This window comes from Erythrolamprus reginae, chromosome 1 (assembly GCF_031021105.1).
Source record: "Erythrolamprus reginae isolate rEryReg1 chromosome 1, rEryReg1.hap1, whole genome shotgun sequence".
Lineage (NCBI taxonomy): Eukaryota > Metazoa > Chordata > Lepidosauria > Squamata > Dipsadidae > Erythrolamprus > Erythrolamprus reginae.
In genome coordinates, this window is record NC_091950.1 from 423,573,971 (window position 1) to 423,591,167 (window position 17,197).

A 17,197-nucleotide genomic window follows, 5' to 3' on the forward strand; every position below is an offset into this window, starting at 1 on the left:
AGTCTAAGGGAGAAGTGTTGGGGGTTAGGGGTTGACACAATGGAGTCCGGCAATGAGTTCCACGCTTCGATAACTCGATTGTTGAAATCATATTTTTTACAGTCAAGTTTGGAGCGCTTCGTATTAAGTTTGAATCTGTTGCGTGCTCTTGTGTTATTGTGGTTCAAGCTGAAGTAGTCATTGACTGGTAGGACGTTGCAGCATATGATCTTGTGGGCAATACTCAAATCGTGTTTTAGGCGCCGTAGTTCTAGGCTTTCAAGGTCCAGGATTGTTAGTCTATTTTCGTAGGATATTCTGTTTCGAGTGGAGGAGTGAAGGGCTCTTCTGGTGAAGTATCTTTGGACGTTTTCAAGGGTGTTGATGTCTGAGATGTGGTATGGGTTCCAGACAGATGAGCAGTAGTCTAGGATGGGTCTGGCAAAAGTTTTGTAGGCTCTTGTGAGTAGAGTGAGGTTGCCTGAACAGAAGCTGCGTAGGATCAGGTTAACAACTCTAGAGGCTTTTTTGGCGATATTGTTGCAGTGGGCTTTAGCACTTAGGTCATTCGATATTAGTATTCCAAGGTCTTTTACTGAGTGTGGGTTAGCAGCGAGAGATGGTTTATTCTGTTGTATGTGCGGTTTGGATTCTTTTTGCCGATGTGGAGAGTAGAGCATTTGTTGGTTGATATTTGAAGTTGCCAGGTGTTAGACCAGTCTGAGACAAAGTCCCGGTCTTTTTGGAGAGTGAGTGTGTTATCAGTGGTGTTGAAAAGTTTCACATCGTCAGCAAAAAGAACACAGTTGCTTTCGATGTGGTCACAGAGGTCATTGATGTAGAGAATGAAAAGGGTAGGACCTAGTAAGCTTCCCTGGGGAACGCCGCTTATGACAGGGGAGGGGGGTGGAGATGGCGCTACCAATTTTGACAGTTTGTTGCCTGTTTGACAGGAATGCAGTAATCAATATATATTCTTTATATATTTATATATATCAATTCAATATATTCTTAATGAAGAGAATTTGCACTTTCTAATGGTGTTAAATTGAAGAGGATTGAAGCTGTCCCACAGGATCAAACAGGGCATCAAAGATAGCCAAAAACCCGTTAAATACCAACTTTGAACTCTTATATTTTTTCAACGACTTGAAGGAAAGGGCTGCAAACTGGAAGTCCTCATTGCAGCTGGGTACTTAGTACACCTGAAAGGCCAAGTAGCTTTGAAACTACAGCAGCCTGAAGATTGCGGTAAATTCATTTTTGAGGGTATTTTTTTTGCAAAGTTTCAGCCTGAACCATGTAAAAAGTAAGTAGTCCTAGGTACGTACATGGGGTTTTGCCAGTTTATAAAGCCTTACAAGGTGTGCACGTTCTCCAAATATCTTCAACCTACTACTGAAACTGCCACGTTTACAGCTTCTGGAAATTGGCCCAAAATGTGTTTTTGCTGATTCAGCGTTTTGCAACCCTTTACTCGAGGTCTCCTAGAATTCCCAATTTTTAGTCTTTTGAACTAAAATTTTTCAAATCATGGGTTTATATCCTAATTTGTTGTGCCGGTGTGTTTCAACTGCCCGTAATTACAGGGTAATTAGTCCAGGAAGACACACACCACTTGATAAAAGGAAAACCCAAAAGTTTTTATCAACAGAAAAACAGAAACAGCTCCCTTTTTAAATGTCCAAGGGATTTTCTGGTACACACAAGGCACAGGTTAAATGCAGTCCAATTGCTCACCCAATAACTGGGAAATTGAGTCCAATTCTAAAGTCCAGAGAGTCCACACACACAATCCTGAACAGCACAAAAACCATGATCTTGACTAAACAATGAATCAGGTAAACTGCCATGAGGCTAAAACACCAGGCTGCACTTTTATCTGTAGCATTAATTACAGCAGCCCCACCCAACCACAGGTGGCCTCATTTTCTCTTGTAATAATCCTTCAGTTGTTGTCTCCTATGCATCACTCTACGCATGCGTGGATGTGTCATTAATTCTTGTTCAGAATCCAGGGATGATACAGATGATTGATCTTCTTCTCAGCTGTCTGCCAAACTTCCCTCTTCCTTGTCACTCACGCTTCCTTGGTCAGAGGAGGCTTCGTCGGCAGATTCCATCGGGAGCAAAACAGGCCTGTGGCATGTGGATGTTTCCCCCACATCCACCTGCACATTCCTTGGGGCAGGAGCTGGGCCAGAGCTAACCACAACACTAATTTAATTTAATTTAATTTATTAGACTTGTATGCCGCCCGTCTCCCCAGACTCAGGGTGGCTCACAACAAAATAGTGACAGTGTAGCAAATCTAATATTAAAAACATTCTAAAACCAACAGAGAAACCATGCAACACAATCATACCATGCATAAACTGAATAAGCCTGGGGGGTCCTCAGTTCCCCCATGCCTGGCGACATAAGTGGGTCTTTAGTAACTTATGAAAGGTGAGGAGGGTGGGGGCAGTTCTAATCTCCGGGGGGAGTTGATTCCAGAGGGCCGAGGCCGCCCCAGAGAAGGCTCTTCCCCTGGGTCCCACCAAACGACATTGTTTAGTCGACGGGACCCGGAGAAGGCCCACTCTGTGGGACCTTATTGGTCACTGGGATTTGTGCAGCAGAAGGCGGTCCCGGAGATATTCTGGTCCGATGCCATGTAGGGCTTTATAGGTCATAACCAACACTTTGAATTGTGACCGGAAACTGATCGGCAGCCAGTGCAGGCCACAGACTGTTGGAGAAACTATGTGCCAAATTTCATCAAAATCTGAGATGGTAAGGTGGGGATGATCTTTAAAATGGGTCCACTTGACACGGAATGTCTCCATAAACAACTGAGCCCTAAATTCCTGTTTGGTTTTCTTGGTGGCTGTCTTGCTATACAAAGGAGAATGAACTTTAGGCCCGGTTATTGTTATTAATAGAATTACCCGGCTTTCTCCAGGCTCCATGAAGTAGGCGGTGATGCTCTGAAGGCCTGGGGCACGGCCAAAGAGCCACTCCACGCCGGCCAAGATAATCTGCATCAGACTTTGCTGGGTGCGGATGTAATGGTAGGCCTTGCTGAAGGAGTGTGCGATCCCCTGTGGAAGAACAAACGAGGTCATTTATTGTTGGGGTTCCCCCACCTGAAAGCATGTTGGCCTCAGATAGAAAGTCCCTACAGAAAATGGTAAGGACAATGGAGAAGATTATAGGAAGATCACTTCCCTTTATTCAGGATACTGCTTGTAAGTGCGCTGCGCTTAGAGTTCAAAGCATTGTTAGAGACCCCACACCCACTTTATGGGCTGTTTCTGTTGCTCCCCTCTGGGGGGAAATTCCTGGGGAATTCTGGGAGTGGAAGTCCTGCCCTCTTAAAGCATTGCTGGCTGGGCAAACCAAACCAAACCAAATCAATCAAATCAATCAATCAAATCAATCAAATCAATCAAATCAATCAAATCAATCAAATCAATCAAATCAATCAAATCAATCAAATCAATCAAATCAATCAAATCAATCAAATCAATCAAATCAATCAAATCAATCAAATCAATCAAATCAATCAAATCAATCAAATCAATCAAATCAATCAAATCAATCAAATCAATCAAATCAATCAAATCAATCAAATCAATCAAATCAATCAAATCAATCAAATCAATCAAATCAATCAAATCAATCAAACCAAACCAAACCAAACCAAACCAAACCAAACCAAACCAAACCAAATCAATCAAATCAATCAAATCAATCAAATCAATCAAATCAATCAATCAAATCAAACCAATCAAACCAATCAAACCAATCAAACCAATCAAACCAATCAAACCAATCAAACCAATCAAACCAATCAAACCAATCAAACCAATCAAATCAATCAAATCAATCAAATCAATCAAATCAATCAAATCATAATGGGGTCTTTCTAACAAAATCAAGAGAAGCCACATCGCTGCCCCCTTGCCAACCCCCACCACCCCTGAGTCCTGGCTACCCACATTCATTCCCACCTGATAGTAACGGATCTCGTGGGGGACGAAGATTTTTTTCCCATTCTTGTCCTGGAGGGTGTCCAGCCCGAGGATCCCAAAGACTCTTCTCTGGACATCTTCCAGGGGCAGCACCAGGAATGAGCCCCTTTGCTCCTCTTTGGGGCGATCTGGGTTCCAGAAGTGGATGTTCCCATGCAGCTGGACTCGGGGGACGTGGATGGGCTTGTCGTCCAAGGCGGCTGCAAAGCTGGGGGAGGGAGGTAGGGGGTCCAGGAGAGAAGAGAGGCTTTGGTGAGGGAGAAGGTCAGCTAAGCAGCAGCTGCAGAAGGGGATGGGGGCTGCCTCGTAGTTTGCACCATGGGCAAAGGCAAAATAGCCCATGTCCCACCCATGGATGGATGGGATGAACAGATGGATCGAAAAATTGAGGAATTGATGAATGGATAGATAGTTGGATGGATGGGTTATTATTTATTATTATTTATTAGATTTGTATGACGCCCCTCTCCAAAAACTTGGAGCGTCTCACAACAACAATATATTGTACAATATAAATTGGATGGATGGTTGGATGGATGGGATGAACAGATGCATCAAAATTTGAGGGATTGATGAATGATCAGGTGCAGGCAAAGTTGACTGTTCTATGATAGAGCTAGCCAATCATGCGAGCTCAGGAATTCTGGGAGTTGATGGGTGGGTGGATGGATGGATGGATGCTCAATGAGAGTCCCCATGGGACCCAATGACCAACCTCCCAGAGACCAATTAGAGCACAGAGTCAGCCTCCTCCAGATCCCATCAGCTAAGCAATTTAGGTTGGCGAGGCCGCGGGGGAGGGCCTTCTCTGTTGCTGCCCCGACTTTATGGAATCAACTCCCCCCGAAGTCCGTACAGTCCCCACCCTGCTGGCCTTTCATAAGGCCACAAAGACCTGGCTATGCCGGCAGGCCTGGGGGCCCTAAATCAATCCAGTAGCTTGCCCATATATATGAATTTGGTATGAATCATTAGTATGTGTTGTTGAATTGTTTTTTAAATTTTAATTAGGATTTTAGTAATTGCTTGTTTCTTCTTGACTTCTTTTTATTATTGTCATTGTCATTGTAATTTTATTTTGTTGTGAGCCGCCCTGAGTCCTTCGGGATTGGGCAATATAAAAGTCAAAGAAAGAAAGAAAGAAAGAAAGAAAGAAAGAAAGGAAGGAAGGAAGGAAGGAAGGAAAGAAAGATGGAAGGAATGAAAGAAAGAAAGGAAGGAAGGAAGGAAGGAAAGAAAGAAGGAAGGAAGGAAGGAAAGAAAGAAAGAAAGAAGGAAGGAAGGAAGGAAAGAAAGGAAGGAAGGAAGGAAGGAAAGAAAGAAGGAAGGAAGGAAAGGAATGAAGGAAGGAAGGAAAGAAAGAAAGAAGGAGGGAAAGAAAGAAAGAAAGAAAGAAAGAAGGAAGGAAGGAAGGAAAGGAAGGAAGGAAGGAAGGAAAGAAGGAAGGAAAGAAAGAAAGGAAAGAAAGAAAGAAAGAATGCAACTTCTGCTGCCTGCCCACTGTCTGTAATTTGGCAGTTCAAATCCCACCACCGGCTCAAGATTGACACAGCCTTCTGTGTCCTTCCGAGGTGGGTCAAATGAGGACCCAGATTGTTGGGGGCAAAAGAGGCTGACTCGGGGAAGCTACATATAAGTCTACGTGCTATTGCCAAATGCTGACCTGACTCCTGGCATGTCCATGAAGAGGACCTGGTTGAGGAGGAAAGGGGCGTCGTCTTCCGTGCAGGCCACGTAACGGAGGAGAATGTCTCCCCGTTCGGGGGCAACGACGTTGTATTCCAGAAGGGCGATGTAGGCGCTGACCTTCTTCCTGTCTCCATGGGCATCGATGTCCTGGCAAGAGAGACACAAGGCTTCTCGCCCTCAAAGACAGAAGGATCATGACAAACGTGGACAATGGGGGAAGAACTTTTGGATAAAAATAAAAACCTACAACTGGGTGTTGTGTTGCGTTCTTGGCGGGGATAGACCCCAACCTACCTGGACTATCTTCTTAAGGACATACCCATGACCCCTAAACCTGGTTCTTCTTCTTCTCCTTCTCCTTCTCGGTGCCATTCTGGGTCTGATGAGTCTGGGGGCAGGCCAAAGTCTCTAACTCCAAACAATGGTTTCGGTTGATGGATCTACTCACCCTGGAGAGAGCCTTGAAGACCTCTTGGTAGATGGGCTCCATGCAGCCTCCGCTGGTCTTGGCCATGTGTTCGATCCGGAGCAGCCACTTGCGCCGCGCGTTTCCTCGCAACCGTTCCAGGTGGCTTCCCCCCACGGCCATCATCAGGAACTCCACTATGTTGTCCAGCACTTCATCTTCGGTTCCGGTGAGCTCGGCCATCACCATCTCGATGTAGATGTGGAAGTCCTTCTGCGTTAACTTCACGATCCCACTGGGGTGCCAGGTGGGGAAGGGAAGCTGCATCTTAGCTGTGGGGGGGGGAGAGGTGAGGGTCAGACTGGGACCTGTGTTTTCTCAGCTGGGGGCCCAGGAAGGTGGGCCTTGTGGTCTCCCCTCCTGATTCCTACAGATGAATCAGCCTTCTACCGCACAAATCCCAGAGGCCAATAAGGTCCCACAGAGTTGGCCTTCTCCGGGTCCCGTCGACCAAACAATGTCGTTTGGCAGGCCCCAGGGGAAGAGCCTTCTCTGTGGTGGCCCCGGTCCTCTGGAATCAACTCCCCCCGGAGATTAGAACGGCCCCTACCCTCCTTGTCTTTCGCAAGTTACTCAAGACCCCAGGCTTTTTATATTTCATGTTTGGTGTGTATGTGCTGTATGGTTTTTAATTATTGGGGTTTTTATATATTTTTATTATTAGATTTGTCCCATTGTTATACTGTTTTTATTACTGTTCTGAGCTGCCCCGAGTCTTCGGAGAGGGGCGGCATACAAATCTAATAAATAATAATAATAATAATTATTATTATTATTATTATTATTATTATTATTATTATGTGTTAGTATCATGTACATAACTGGTCGGGTTTGGCAATATATAAAACAAACCAAGAATGTATGCTTAAATATATTGAAGCACTATTGCTTTAAGAGTTAGTGTTGCGTATGGCCACAAGAGGGAGCCAGAAGAGATTTTCGCTCTTTCTGCTATTTCTATTATGTTCTCTGTGACTGTTGTAGTAGAAACTGTGTATTAAATACTGGTTTACGTATTTGTAAGCTGAACAAGTAAGATTCATAGTATTGTATATGTATTGACTGATTTAATTGTGTATGGCTAGGACTGTTCTTGACTGAGATATTTGCCAAAGTAAATAGTATTTTATACACTTAATGTATCTGGATTGTATTATTGAACCATTACTCATATCTCTGGGCTGTCAGCTGGATGTGTGCTAGAACTCCACACTTCTTCTGTGTACGTGTATCTACGACAACTCAAAGATTACATAACAAGATGATGCAATTAAAAATGTCCCATTTTCTTCCACAGCAATGAGAGAAACCAGGATGAGAGATCAGAAGGCCCACCTGCCCCACACCGGATTCATTAGCAGAAAGGTCAACAAAGAACAGAGCAAGGAAGGGACCCTGGAGGTCATCTAGCCCAACCCCCTGCTCCAGCAAGAAGACTCTGCACCATTTGAGACAAATCGCTTTCCAATCTCCTCTTAGTGTTGGACTGCAGGTAGTCCTCGACTTACAACAGCTCATTTAGTGATCACTTGAAGTTACAATTTACAAAAGTGACTTATAAATGTTTTTCACACTTTTTTAATGTCCTTTTCAGCATCCCCACGATCATGGGATCAAAATTAAGAGGCTTGGCAGCTTGTTCATATTGATGACATTTGGAGTGTCCTGGGGGGGGGTATTAATTAATGACCAGGTCACTAATATAAGAACTGCTGTAGTTCACTTCGCAACCGTGTGGCAGGAACGGTTGTAAAATGAGGCAAACCTAACTTTAAAGCCCTACATGGCAATGGACCAGGTTACCTCCGGAACCGCCTGCTACCACACGAATCCCAGCGACCGATAAGGTCCCACAGAGTTGGCCTTCTCCGGGTCCCGTCGACTAAACACTGTCGTTTGGCGGGCCCCAGGGGAAGAGCCTTCTCTGTGGCGGCCCCGGCCCTCTGGAACCAACTCCCCCCAGAGATTAGAACTGCCCCCACCCTCCCTGTCTTTCGTAAACTACTCAAGACTCATTTATACCGCCAGGCATGGGGGAGTTGAGATAGCTCTTCCCCCTAGGCCATTACAAGCCATGCATGGTATGTTTGTGCGTATGTTTGGTTTTATAATAAGCGTTTTTAGTTGTTTTTTATGATTGGATTGTACATGTGGTGTTTATTATTGTTGTTAGCCGCCCCGAGTCTGCGGAGAGGGGCGGCATACAAATCCAATAAATTATTATTAAAATTATTATTAACAAATGTCTTGCTCAGTGTTGTGAGTGCTCCTTGTCCACCTCAGGTCACGCCTGATTCGGAAGAGGATGAAATAGACCCTCAGGGCACCCTGGGCCACGGAGGCTGCCAGAGGAAGCTGAGAGCGAGACTGAGGCAGGAAGTGACTGGGGGGAGCCTGAGGGGGCGCCTGAGGGGGCTGATGTGACAATGGGAGATTGGTCTCAGTCAGAGAGTGAGGAAGACATAGTAGGGGAAAACAATTGGATAAATACTCGTTATAGAAGAATGGCTAGGAGGCGAGAAGAGATCCAAAGTAAAAGGTATTAATCCACAGCCTTAACTCTTGGAGGTGTGATGTCACTTCCAGGCAGTATAAAGAAACGGGGTTGTGGGAAATGGAGCATGGAACTTCAACATCGTTCGATGGAAGAGACGAGGAACTGTAATGTGCTTGAAAAGAAGTTTTAAAATCATGATTTCTGCCTCAAAAAGACAATCTGTGCAGGACACTTTTACTGAGAAAATTTTTGGGTGAGCTAATGCATATCTTTTGAGTAAATGAATGACTATTATCTAAGGAAGTCTGGGAGTTGAAGTCCACAAGTCTTAAAGTTGCTAAGGTTGGAGACCCCTGATCTAAGGAATGCAGAGAAAGACTGAGTTTGGCCCGCTTCCCGGACCCAGAGTCAAAGCTGGCTCTAAATAAGATAGAATCTGCTCTTAGGCTACTTTTAACCCTGCGTTTGCATTCATGCATTTGCTGGAGTTTAAATAAAGAGTGAGTTTTATTAATTAAGAAGTGATTTTCCTGAGATTGGAATTTATCAGAAGCCTGCGAACAGAACAATTAGCAACATAAATTTTGGCTTAAATTGTGGCTGTAAGTTGAGGAGTTCCTATATAGGTAGCCCTGCCATCTACGGACATGTAGAGATGAACTCACAGTCACTTATGCCCTCATCACCTCGAAACTCGACTACTGTAACACTCTCTACATGGGGCTACCTTTGAAAAATGTTCGGAAACTTCAGATCGTGCAGAATGCAGCTGCGAGAGCAGTCATGGGCTTTCCCAAATATGCCCATGTCACACCAACACTCCGCAGTCTGCATTGGTTGCCGATCAGTTTCAAAGTGTTGGCTATGACCTATAAAGCCCTTCATGGCACCGGACCAGACTATCTCAGGGACCGCCTTCTGCTGCACGAATCCCAGCGACCAGTTAGGTCCCACAGAGTGGGCCTTCTCCGGGTCCCATCAACTAAACAATGCCACTTGGCGGGACCCAGGGGAAGAGCCTTCTCTGTGGCGGCCCCGGCCCTCTGGAACCAACTCCCCCCAAAGATTAGAATTGCCCCCACCCTCCTTGCCTTTCGTAAGCTGCTTAAAACCCACCTCTGCCGTCAGGCATGGGGGAATTGAGACTTTCTTCCCCCTAGGCCTTTACAATTCTATGCATGGTATGTATGTATGTATGTTTGGTTTTTTATATTAATGGGTTTTTAATTCTTTCTAACGTCAGACTACTATTGTACACTGCTTTATTGTTGCTGTTAGCCGCCACGAGTCTCCAGAGAGGGGCGGCATACAAATCCAATAAATAAATAAATAAATAAATAAACTATATTTGCACACCGTTCAAAAGAGACCGTAAAAAAAGTTAAGAAGGAAGCCGAAAGAGCAGAAAAACACCATCCCCAGCAACCAACAGGCAGATAAGCAAGGATGGACAATCAATCAAACAAACAAAGAGAAAACAATGCCCCCAAATCAAAGAAGAGCCAAGCAGAAATCCAGACCTTCACCAACACTGGCAAGGCAACTTACTGTATAGAAACAGGAAGCAAACCCCACACTCACCACCAGTACTAATGATGTTACCTAGTTGGGCCATGAAACGTCTGCAAGAAAGCAACCAAGCTTAGAGATCACCCAGGTCCACATTGGCCTTCCTCTTCCTCTTCGTCTTCTTCCTGCTCCTCCCCATTGAGCAAAACCCCACTCCCCTCAGCACCCTCCTTTAAATGATCATGCTACCTATCTGGGTCTTGAAACATTTGCAAAAAAAAGCCAACCAAGTTCAGATATATATATATATTTAAAATTAGATACCGTATTTTTCGGTATATAAGACACATCCTTTTCCTTCCTAAAAGAGGCTGAAGATTTGGGTGCATCTTATACTCTGAATGTAGCTTTCCCCCCCGCAGCCCTAACAAGCTGCTAACGATCTTCCCACCTCTGACCTTGCAGGCTCTTTCATTGTTACTCTCTGTGAAGAATGTTTTCCAAGTCCTAAGTCTTTGCAGGGTTTTTTCAATAGCTCTACTTGCTCCAAATGTTTCTTTCCAGGTGCTAACAATGTTACCAGCTCTTACTGGCTTGCAAGCTCTTTCATTGTTACTCTCTGTGAAGAATGTTTTCCAAGTCCTCCTAAGTCTTAGCAGGGTTTTTCTCATTGCTCTACTTGCTCCAAATGTTTCTTTCCAGCCCTAACCAGGTGCTAACAATATTCCCAGCTCTTACTGGCTTGCAAGCTCTTTCATGGTTACTCTCTGCGAAGAATGTTCTCCAAACCCTGTCTTTGTAGGGGTATTTATTCATTGTTTTACTTGCTCCAGATATTTATTTCCAGCCCTAACCAGGTGCTATTAATGTACGCAAACTCTTTCATTGTTAATTCTCTCCAAAGAAGAATGTTTTCCAAGACCTAAGTCTTTGCAGGGTTTTTTCCATTGCTCTACTGGCTCCGAATGTTTCTTTCTAGCTGCTAATGATGTTCCCAGCTCTTACTGGCTTGCAAGCTCTTTCACTGTTACTCTCTCAGAATAAATTTTTTTTGAAAGCCCTAACCAGGGGATAAAATAATGTGCTGGCTAAGGACGCTGGCCAGATGAATACCAGGTAAGCTGATTCTTTTCCCTATTTTCCTCCTCCAAAATTAAGGTGTGTCTTATACTCCAAAAATATGGTATATAAACAAAGACCATGCTGTCCTTTTCCTCCTCCTCCTTCTCCTCCATCATCATTCAGCAAACCCCACCCCCAGCACCTTCCTACGTCCCACCACTGATGATGTAACCCAGTTGGGTAATAAAATGTCTGCAAGACAGCAACTTGGTGTCGAGACCACAAAGAATGGCGCTGACCCCTCCCTCCTGCTTCCAACACTGTCCAGCTGTTCCTCCAGCTGTTCTGGGGGCTCCTGGGATGACCTCAATTCCCTGGCTGGCACTCAAAGGAAAGGAGGCCAGGGAAACTCCATCCGAGCACCAGGAGGAGGGGAATATGGTCGCCCCGGGAGAGTAAAGCAGATGGCAGATTCGGGTTAATCCCATTCCTGGATGTGATCTCTCGACCTCATAGATCAGGGATGGCAAACCTTTTTTGGCTCATGTGCCAAAAGTGTGTGTGTGCCTGTACACCCATTCCCTCCCCCTCCCCACACGCATGCGCCCCCCTCCGCACTGCCCCTGCACATGTGCATAATAATGATAATGATGATGATGATGATGATGATGATGATGATGATAATAATAATAATAATAATAATAATAATTATAATAATATATTAGATTTGTATGCCACCCCTCTCCCTGGACTTGGAGCAGCTCACAACAAAATAACACAGTATAATAAATCTAATATTAAAAAAAACATTTAAAACCCAACATTAAAACTATACAACACAATCACACCATGCATAAACTGAATAAGCCTGGGGGGTATCTCAGTTCCCCCATGCCTGGCAACATAGGTGGGTCTTTAGCAATTTATAAAAGGCAAGGAGGTTGGGGGCGGTTCTAATCTCCGGGGGGAGTTGATTCCAAAGGGCAGGGTGCCGCCACAGAGAAGGCTCTCCCCCTGGGGCCTGCCAACCAACATTGTTTTGTTGTACTGTATATTGTATTACTTTTGTGAGCCACTCCGAGTCCTCAGAGGGGGGCGGCATACAAATCTAATAAATAATAATAATAATAATAATAATATTATTATTATTATTATTATTATTACTATTACTGTTGTTTTGTTGTTGTTGTTGATGTTGTTGTTGTTGTTGTTGTTATTATTATTATTATTATTATTATTATTATTGTGCCCTCTGATATGGCTCAATATGTGCCAGCTGTAGTGTCTAAACCAGTGATGGCAAACCCTCTGGTGCCGAAAGGGCGTGGCCATGTGCTATTTATTGCGCATTCATGAGTGCCCACGCCACCTATAATTCAATGCCTGGGGAGGGTGAACATTACCTCACCTGCCCCCCTTGGAGGCCCTCTGCAGGCCAGAAACAGCCCATTTCTCCACTTCTGGTGGGCCCGGTATGCCCATTTTTCACCCACCCCAAGCCCCAGAAGCTTCCCTGGAGCCTTGGGAGGGCAAAGACGCCCTCCCCCATCCCCCTAGAGGCCCTGCGGAAGCCAAAAATGGCCTCCCAGAGCCTCCGTGTGAGCCAAAAATCAGCTGGCCAGTGCACAGATGCGTGTGCCACCTATGGCTCCCATGTCATAGGTTCGCCATCACTGGTCTAGACTATATCTATCTATCTATCTATCTATCTATCAATCAATCAATCAATCAATCAATCAATCAATCAATCAATCACAACAGAGCTAGAAGGGACTTAAGAAGAGCCAATGCTCAATTGGGTCAAAGCCCATTAAGTCCAGCATTCTGTGTCCCACAGTGGCCCACCAATTGTCCATGGGGATCTTGAGCAGAAAGAGAAGGAAGACCCTCCCTTTCCTTTGATCCCCAACAAATGGGGCCCAAGGGAATCCTGCCTGCCTCAACCAACACTTGGACATCCCTTTCAATCACCACCTATGATACACTTGGCATCCATGAATCTGTCTAATGCTGCCTTGAAGCTATCAAGGCTGACAGCTGTCACGACCTCTTCTGGAAGGGAATTCCATCAACCAAGGACCCTCTGGGTGAAGAAATATTTATTTGTCCTCGCTTTCTTACCTATGAACTTTAGGGAGTGGCCCCCTCGTCCTAGTATTGCGTGATAGAGAAAAGAATTGTTCTCTATCCACCTTTTCTATCCCATGCAGGATTTTATACCCTTCGATCAAGTCACCCCTTAAATGCCGTCTTTCAAGGCTGAAGAGACCAAGGCGTTGCAACCTGGTTTCATAAGGGAGGGGCTCCATTCCCTTGATCATTCTCGTGGCCCTTTTTTGAACCTTTTGGAGGTCTTCTAGTCCAGCCGCCCTGTTCAAGGGGGAGATCCTAGACCCGTGATGGCAAACCTGTGGCAGGCAGAGCCACATCGGAGGGCACGCAAGGCTTTGGCATGTTTCAGCTCTAGCACGCATGCGCACACTGGCCAGCTGATTTTCAGCCTTGCGAAAGGCCGTTTTATCCTCTAGACCAGTGGTTCTCAACCTTTCTAATTCATTATTTATTTTATTATTTAGATTTGTATGCCGCCCCTCTCCGCAGACTCGGGGCAGCTCACAGCAGGATAATGCCGCGATCCCTTAATACAGTTCCTCATGTTGTGGTGACCCCCAACCATAAGTCTAGCGCCAGTTCTCCCAACAGAGCTTTAAGCTGATTGGCAGGAAGGTCAGAGGGACACCCCCACTGTCAACGCCTGACTGGTCGGATTGTAAAAATATGTTCCAAGGCTTCAGAATAGAAGCTTTAGTTTATTTATTTTATTTATTCAATTTTTATGTCGCTTCTCCTTAGACTCCGGGTGGCTTACAACATGTGAGCAATAGCACTTTTTAACAGAGCCAGTGTATTGCCCCCACAATCCGGGTCCTCCTTTGACCCACCTCGGAAGGATGGAAGGCTGAGTCAACCTTGAGCCGTGATGAGATCTGAACCACTGACCTTTAGATCTACAGTCAGCTTCAGTGGCCTGCAGTACAGCACTCTACCTGCTGCGCCACCCCGGCTCATAGAAAATTGTCTTTTTCCATGGTCTTAGGCGACCCCTGTGAAATGGTCATTCGACCCTGAAAGAGGTCCCGACCCCCAGGTTGAGAACCACTGCTCTGGACGCATCATGGAAGCTTCCCTGAAGCCCCGGAGTCAAAAAAATTCCCCCAACGGACAAACCAGAAGTCCAGAAAAACCCACTTCCGGTTTGCCATTGTTCAGAGAAGCTTCCTGAAGCCCCAGAATGCAAAAAACAGCCCAATGGACAAACCGGAAGTGCGTTTTCTGAACTTCCTGTTTGCCCATTCTGCTGGTTTTCTGCATTTTGAGGTTCTGGAAGCTTCCCAGAATCCTCCAGAGTGCAAAAAACACACAGTGGCAAGCCGAAAGTGTGTTTTTCTGAACTTCCGGTTTGCCCGTTTGGCTGTTTTTTCCCACGTCTAAAGCTTCAGTGAGGCCTGTGCGCATGTGCGTGGATGGGGGAGGAATTGTGCGCAGGTGTGGGGGCAGCATAGGGGGGGGGGGTTGCGAGTCTACGGAGAGGGGCGGCATACAAATCTAATAAATAAATAAATAATAAAATAAATGTGTGGTGGGGAAAGGGAAGGGGCGCATGCTAGCACACCCCCACACTCCCCTTTTGACACGTGGACCAAAAAAAGTTTCGCCATCCCTGCCCTGGACCATTTCAATCCATCAATCAGAATAGAAGCTGGAAGGGACCTCGGAGGTTGTCTAGTCCAGCCCACTGCAGAAGCGGGAGACCCTGGTCTACGCAATTCCTGATCGGGTGGGGGGATGACTTTCTGGAAGGGTCTTTGAGTCCCCCTCTCACCCTTGGTCAAGGCCTCTTCTTCCATGCCTTCCTTAAAGGTGTTGAGGACGGAATCCACCTCGCTCATCTCCAAGAACCCGGAAGACTCGTTGTCCCACTTCTCAAACAGGGCAGCGATGAGGAGCTCCTTGTGGGCCAGCGCAGATGACCGATGGACCTGGGGGGGGAGGAGGGGGAGGGAACGGTAGTGTTAGGCAGTCCCTGGTCCCTACAAGGAGTCCTCAAATGATGGCCACAAGGGAAACCCCCTATTTATGGGGCTAAGCGAGAGAGTTTTGTTAAGTGAGCTTTGTCCCATCTTACGACCATTTTTGCCCCAGTTGTTATGTGAATCACTGCAGGGTTAAGTTAGTAGAAACAGCCATAGCTGTTAGAATAGAAGAATAGAATAGAATTTTTATTGGCCAAGTGTGATTGGACACACAAGGAATTTGTCTTGGTGCAGATGCTCTCAGCGTACATAAAAGAAAAGAGACATTTGTCAAGAATCATGTAGTACAACACTTAATGATAGGACTTATATAAGACTTATATAACCACTTCACAGTGCCTTTATGGAGTCAGGCTCTTGCCCTTCCGCCCACCCCCCAACAATCTGGGTCCTCATTTGACCCACCTTGGAAGGATGGAAGGCTTCCCTGCCAAATTCCCTTCCCTCCTTCCTTCCCTCCCTCCCTCCCTCCCCTCCTTCCTTCCTTCCCATATTTTTCCATTTCCATTCATTCCTTCTTTCTTCCCGTCTTTCCCCCTTTCCTTCCTCTGTCTATCTAACCATCCATCATCTACCGTATCTATCCATCCATCCATCTCCATCCATCATCCACCCATCAATGAGCCGGGGTGGCGCAGCAGGTAGAGTGCTGTACTGCAGGCCACTGAAGCTGACTGTGGATCTGTACGTCAGCGGTTCAAATCTCACCACCGGCTCAAGGTTGACTCAGCCTTCCACCCTTCCGAGGTGGGTCAAGTGAGGACCCGGATTGTGGGGGCAATAGGTCAGCTCTGTAAAAAAGTGCTATTGTTAACAAGTTGTAAACTGCCCTGAATCTAAGGAGAAGGGCAGCATAAAAATTGAATGAATGAATGAATAAATAAATAAATGTCTATCTATCATCCATCCATCCATCCATAATCTACCATATCTGTCTATTATATCTATCTATCTGAGTCTTGGTTGCAGAGTGGTTAGAGTGCAGCACTACAAGCTACTTCTGCTGATCACCAGCTGCCAGCAGTTTGGCAGATCGAATCTCAGTAGGCACAAGGTTGATTCAGCCTTCCCTCCTTCCGGGTCGGTAAAATGAGGATCCAGCTTGTTGTTGCTGACGCTCTGTCAACCACTTGGGCTATAAAAGCACTGTGAAGCAGTCCATAAGAGGTTAGTAAGAGGTCAGTAAGGGGCGAGTACAAGTGCACTAGAGTGCCTTCCGTCCCCTGTCCTATTGCTCTCCTATATCTCCTATACCTTTCTTCTATTCCTATATCTCTTCTTCTATTCTTTCATTGATATGTTCTATTCCTATACCTTCTTTTCTCTTCTTTCTTAGATATATTTTACTATGAGTATCTCCTCTATAACCTTCATCATGTATTTTACTATGCGTATATAGATATATACCCACTAAAACCCTCATTGTGTATTGGACAAATAAAATAAATAAAATAAATAAATAAAATATGTCTAAATACTATAATGCTGTTGCTATAAGTGTGAAACAAGGTCCTGCAAGGTCCTTTTGTGGTGCCGTTGTAAGGAAGGTTTGTGAGTGGAGGAGGCCCAGAGGTTTTGGGGGGCGGATAGGGGGCTATGCAGACCTTACCTTCTCTAGCAGGCTGAACTTCTGGGCCCCCGTCTGCAGGTATCCCCTCCTGACAAACTGCACGAGCTTCTTCAGCCTCGGCAGAGACTCCCCGTCCGTGACGAAGGTCTCCAACAGCTGCACGAACTGGGGCAGGTTGAGGGAATTCTTGTCGAAGGGGCTGAGGGAGGCTGGGGGGCCCCGGGACCGGATCTCGAGCATGCCCAGGCGGAGATCTGGAAGGAGAAAGACGCCCTGGAGCTCCTCCGACAGCCCACAGGCAGCCCAGGCCAGAGC

General features: G+C 45.7%; 1 protein-coding gene across 1 annotated transcript in view; it reads right to left on the reverse strand.

Moving 5' to 3' along the window:
• EFCAB5 (EF-hand calcium binding domain 5) overlaps positions 1–17,197 on the reverse strand; it is a 62,743-nt gene that overhangs the window by 15,616 nt on the left and 29,930 nt on the right. Inside the window, exons 11-16 of the mRNA XM_070735467.1 lie at positions 16,922–17,136; positions 15,102–15,258; positions 6,133–6,422; positions 5,659–5,831; positions 3,975–4,203; positions 2,910–3,062 (exon numbers count right to left, since the gene is read on the reverse strand). Of these exons, the coding sequence (XP_070591568.1) occupies positions 2,910–3,062; positions 3,975–4,203; positions 5,659–5,831; positions 6,133–6,422; positions 15,102–15,258; positions 16,922–17,136 (1,217 nt within the window). The remainder of the gene's footprint in view (positions 1–2,909; positions 3,063–3,974; positions 4,204–5,658; positions 5,832–6,132; positions 6,423–15,101; positions 15,259–16,921; positions 17,137–17,197) is intronic.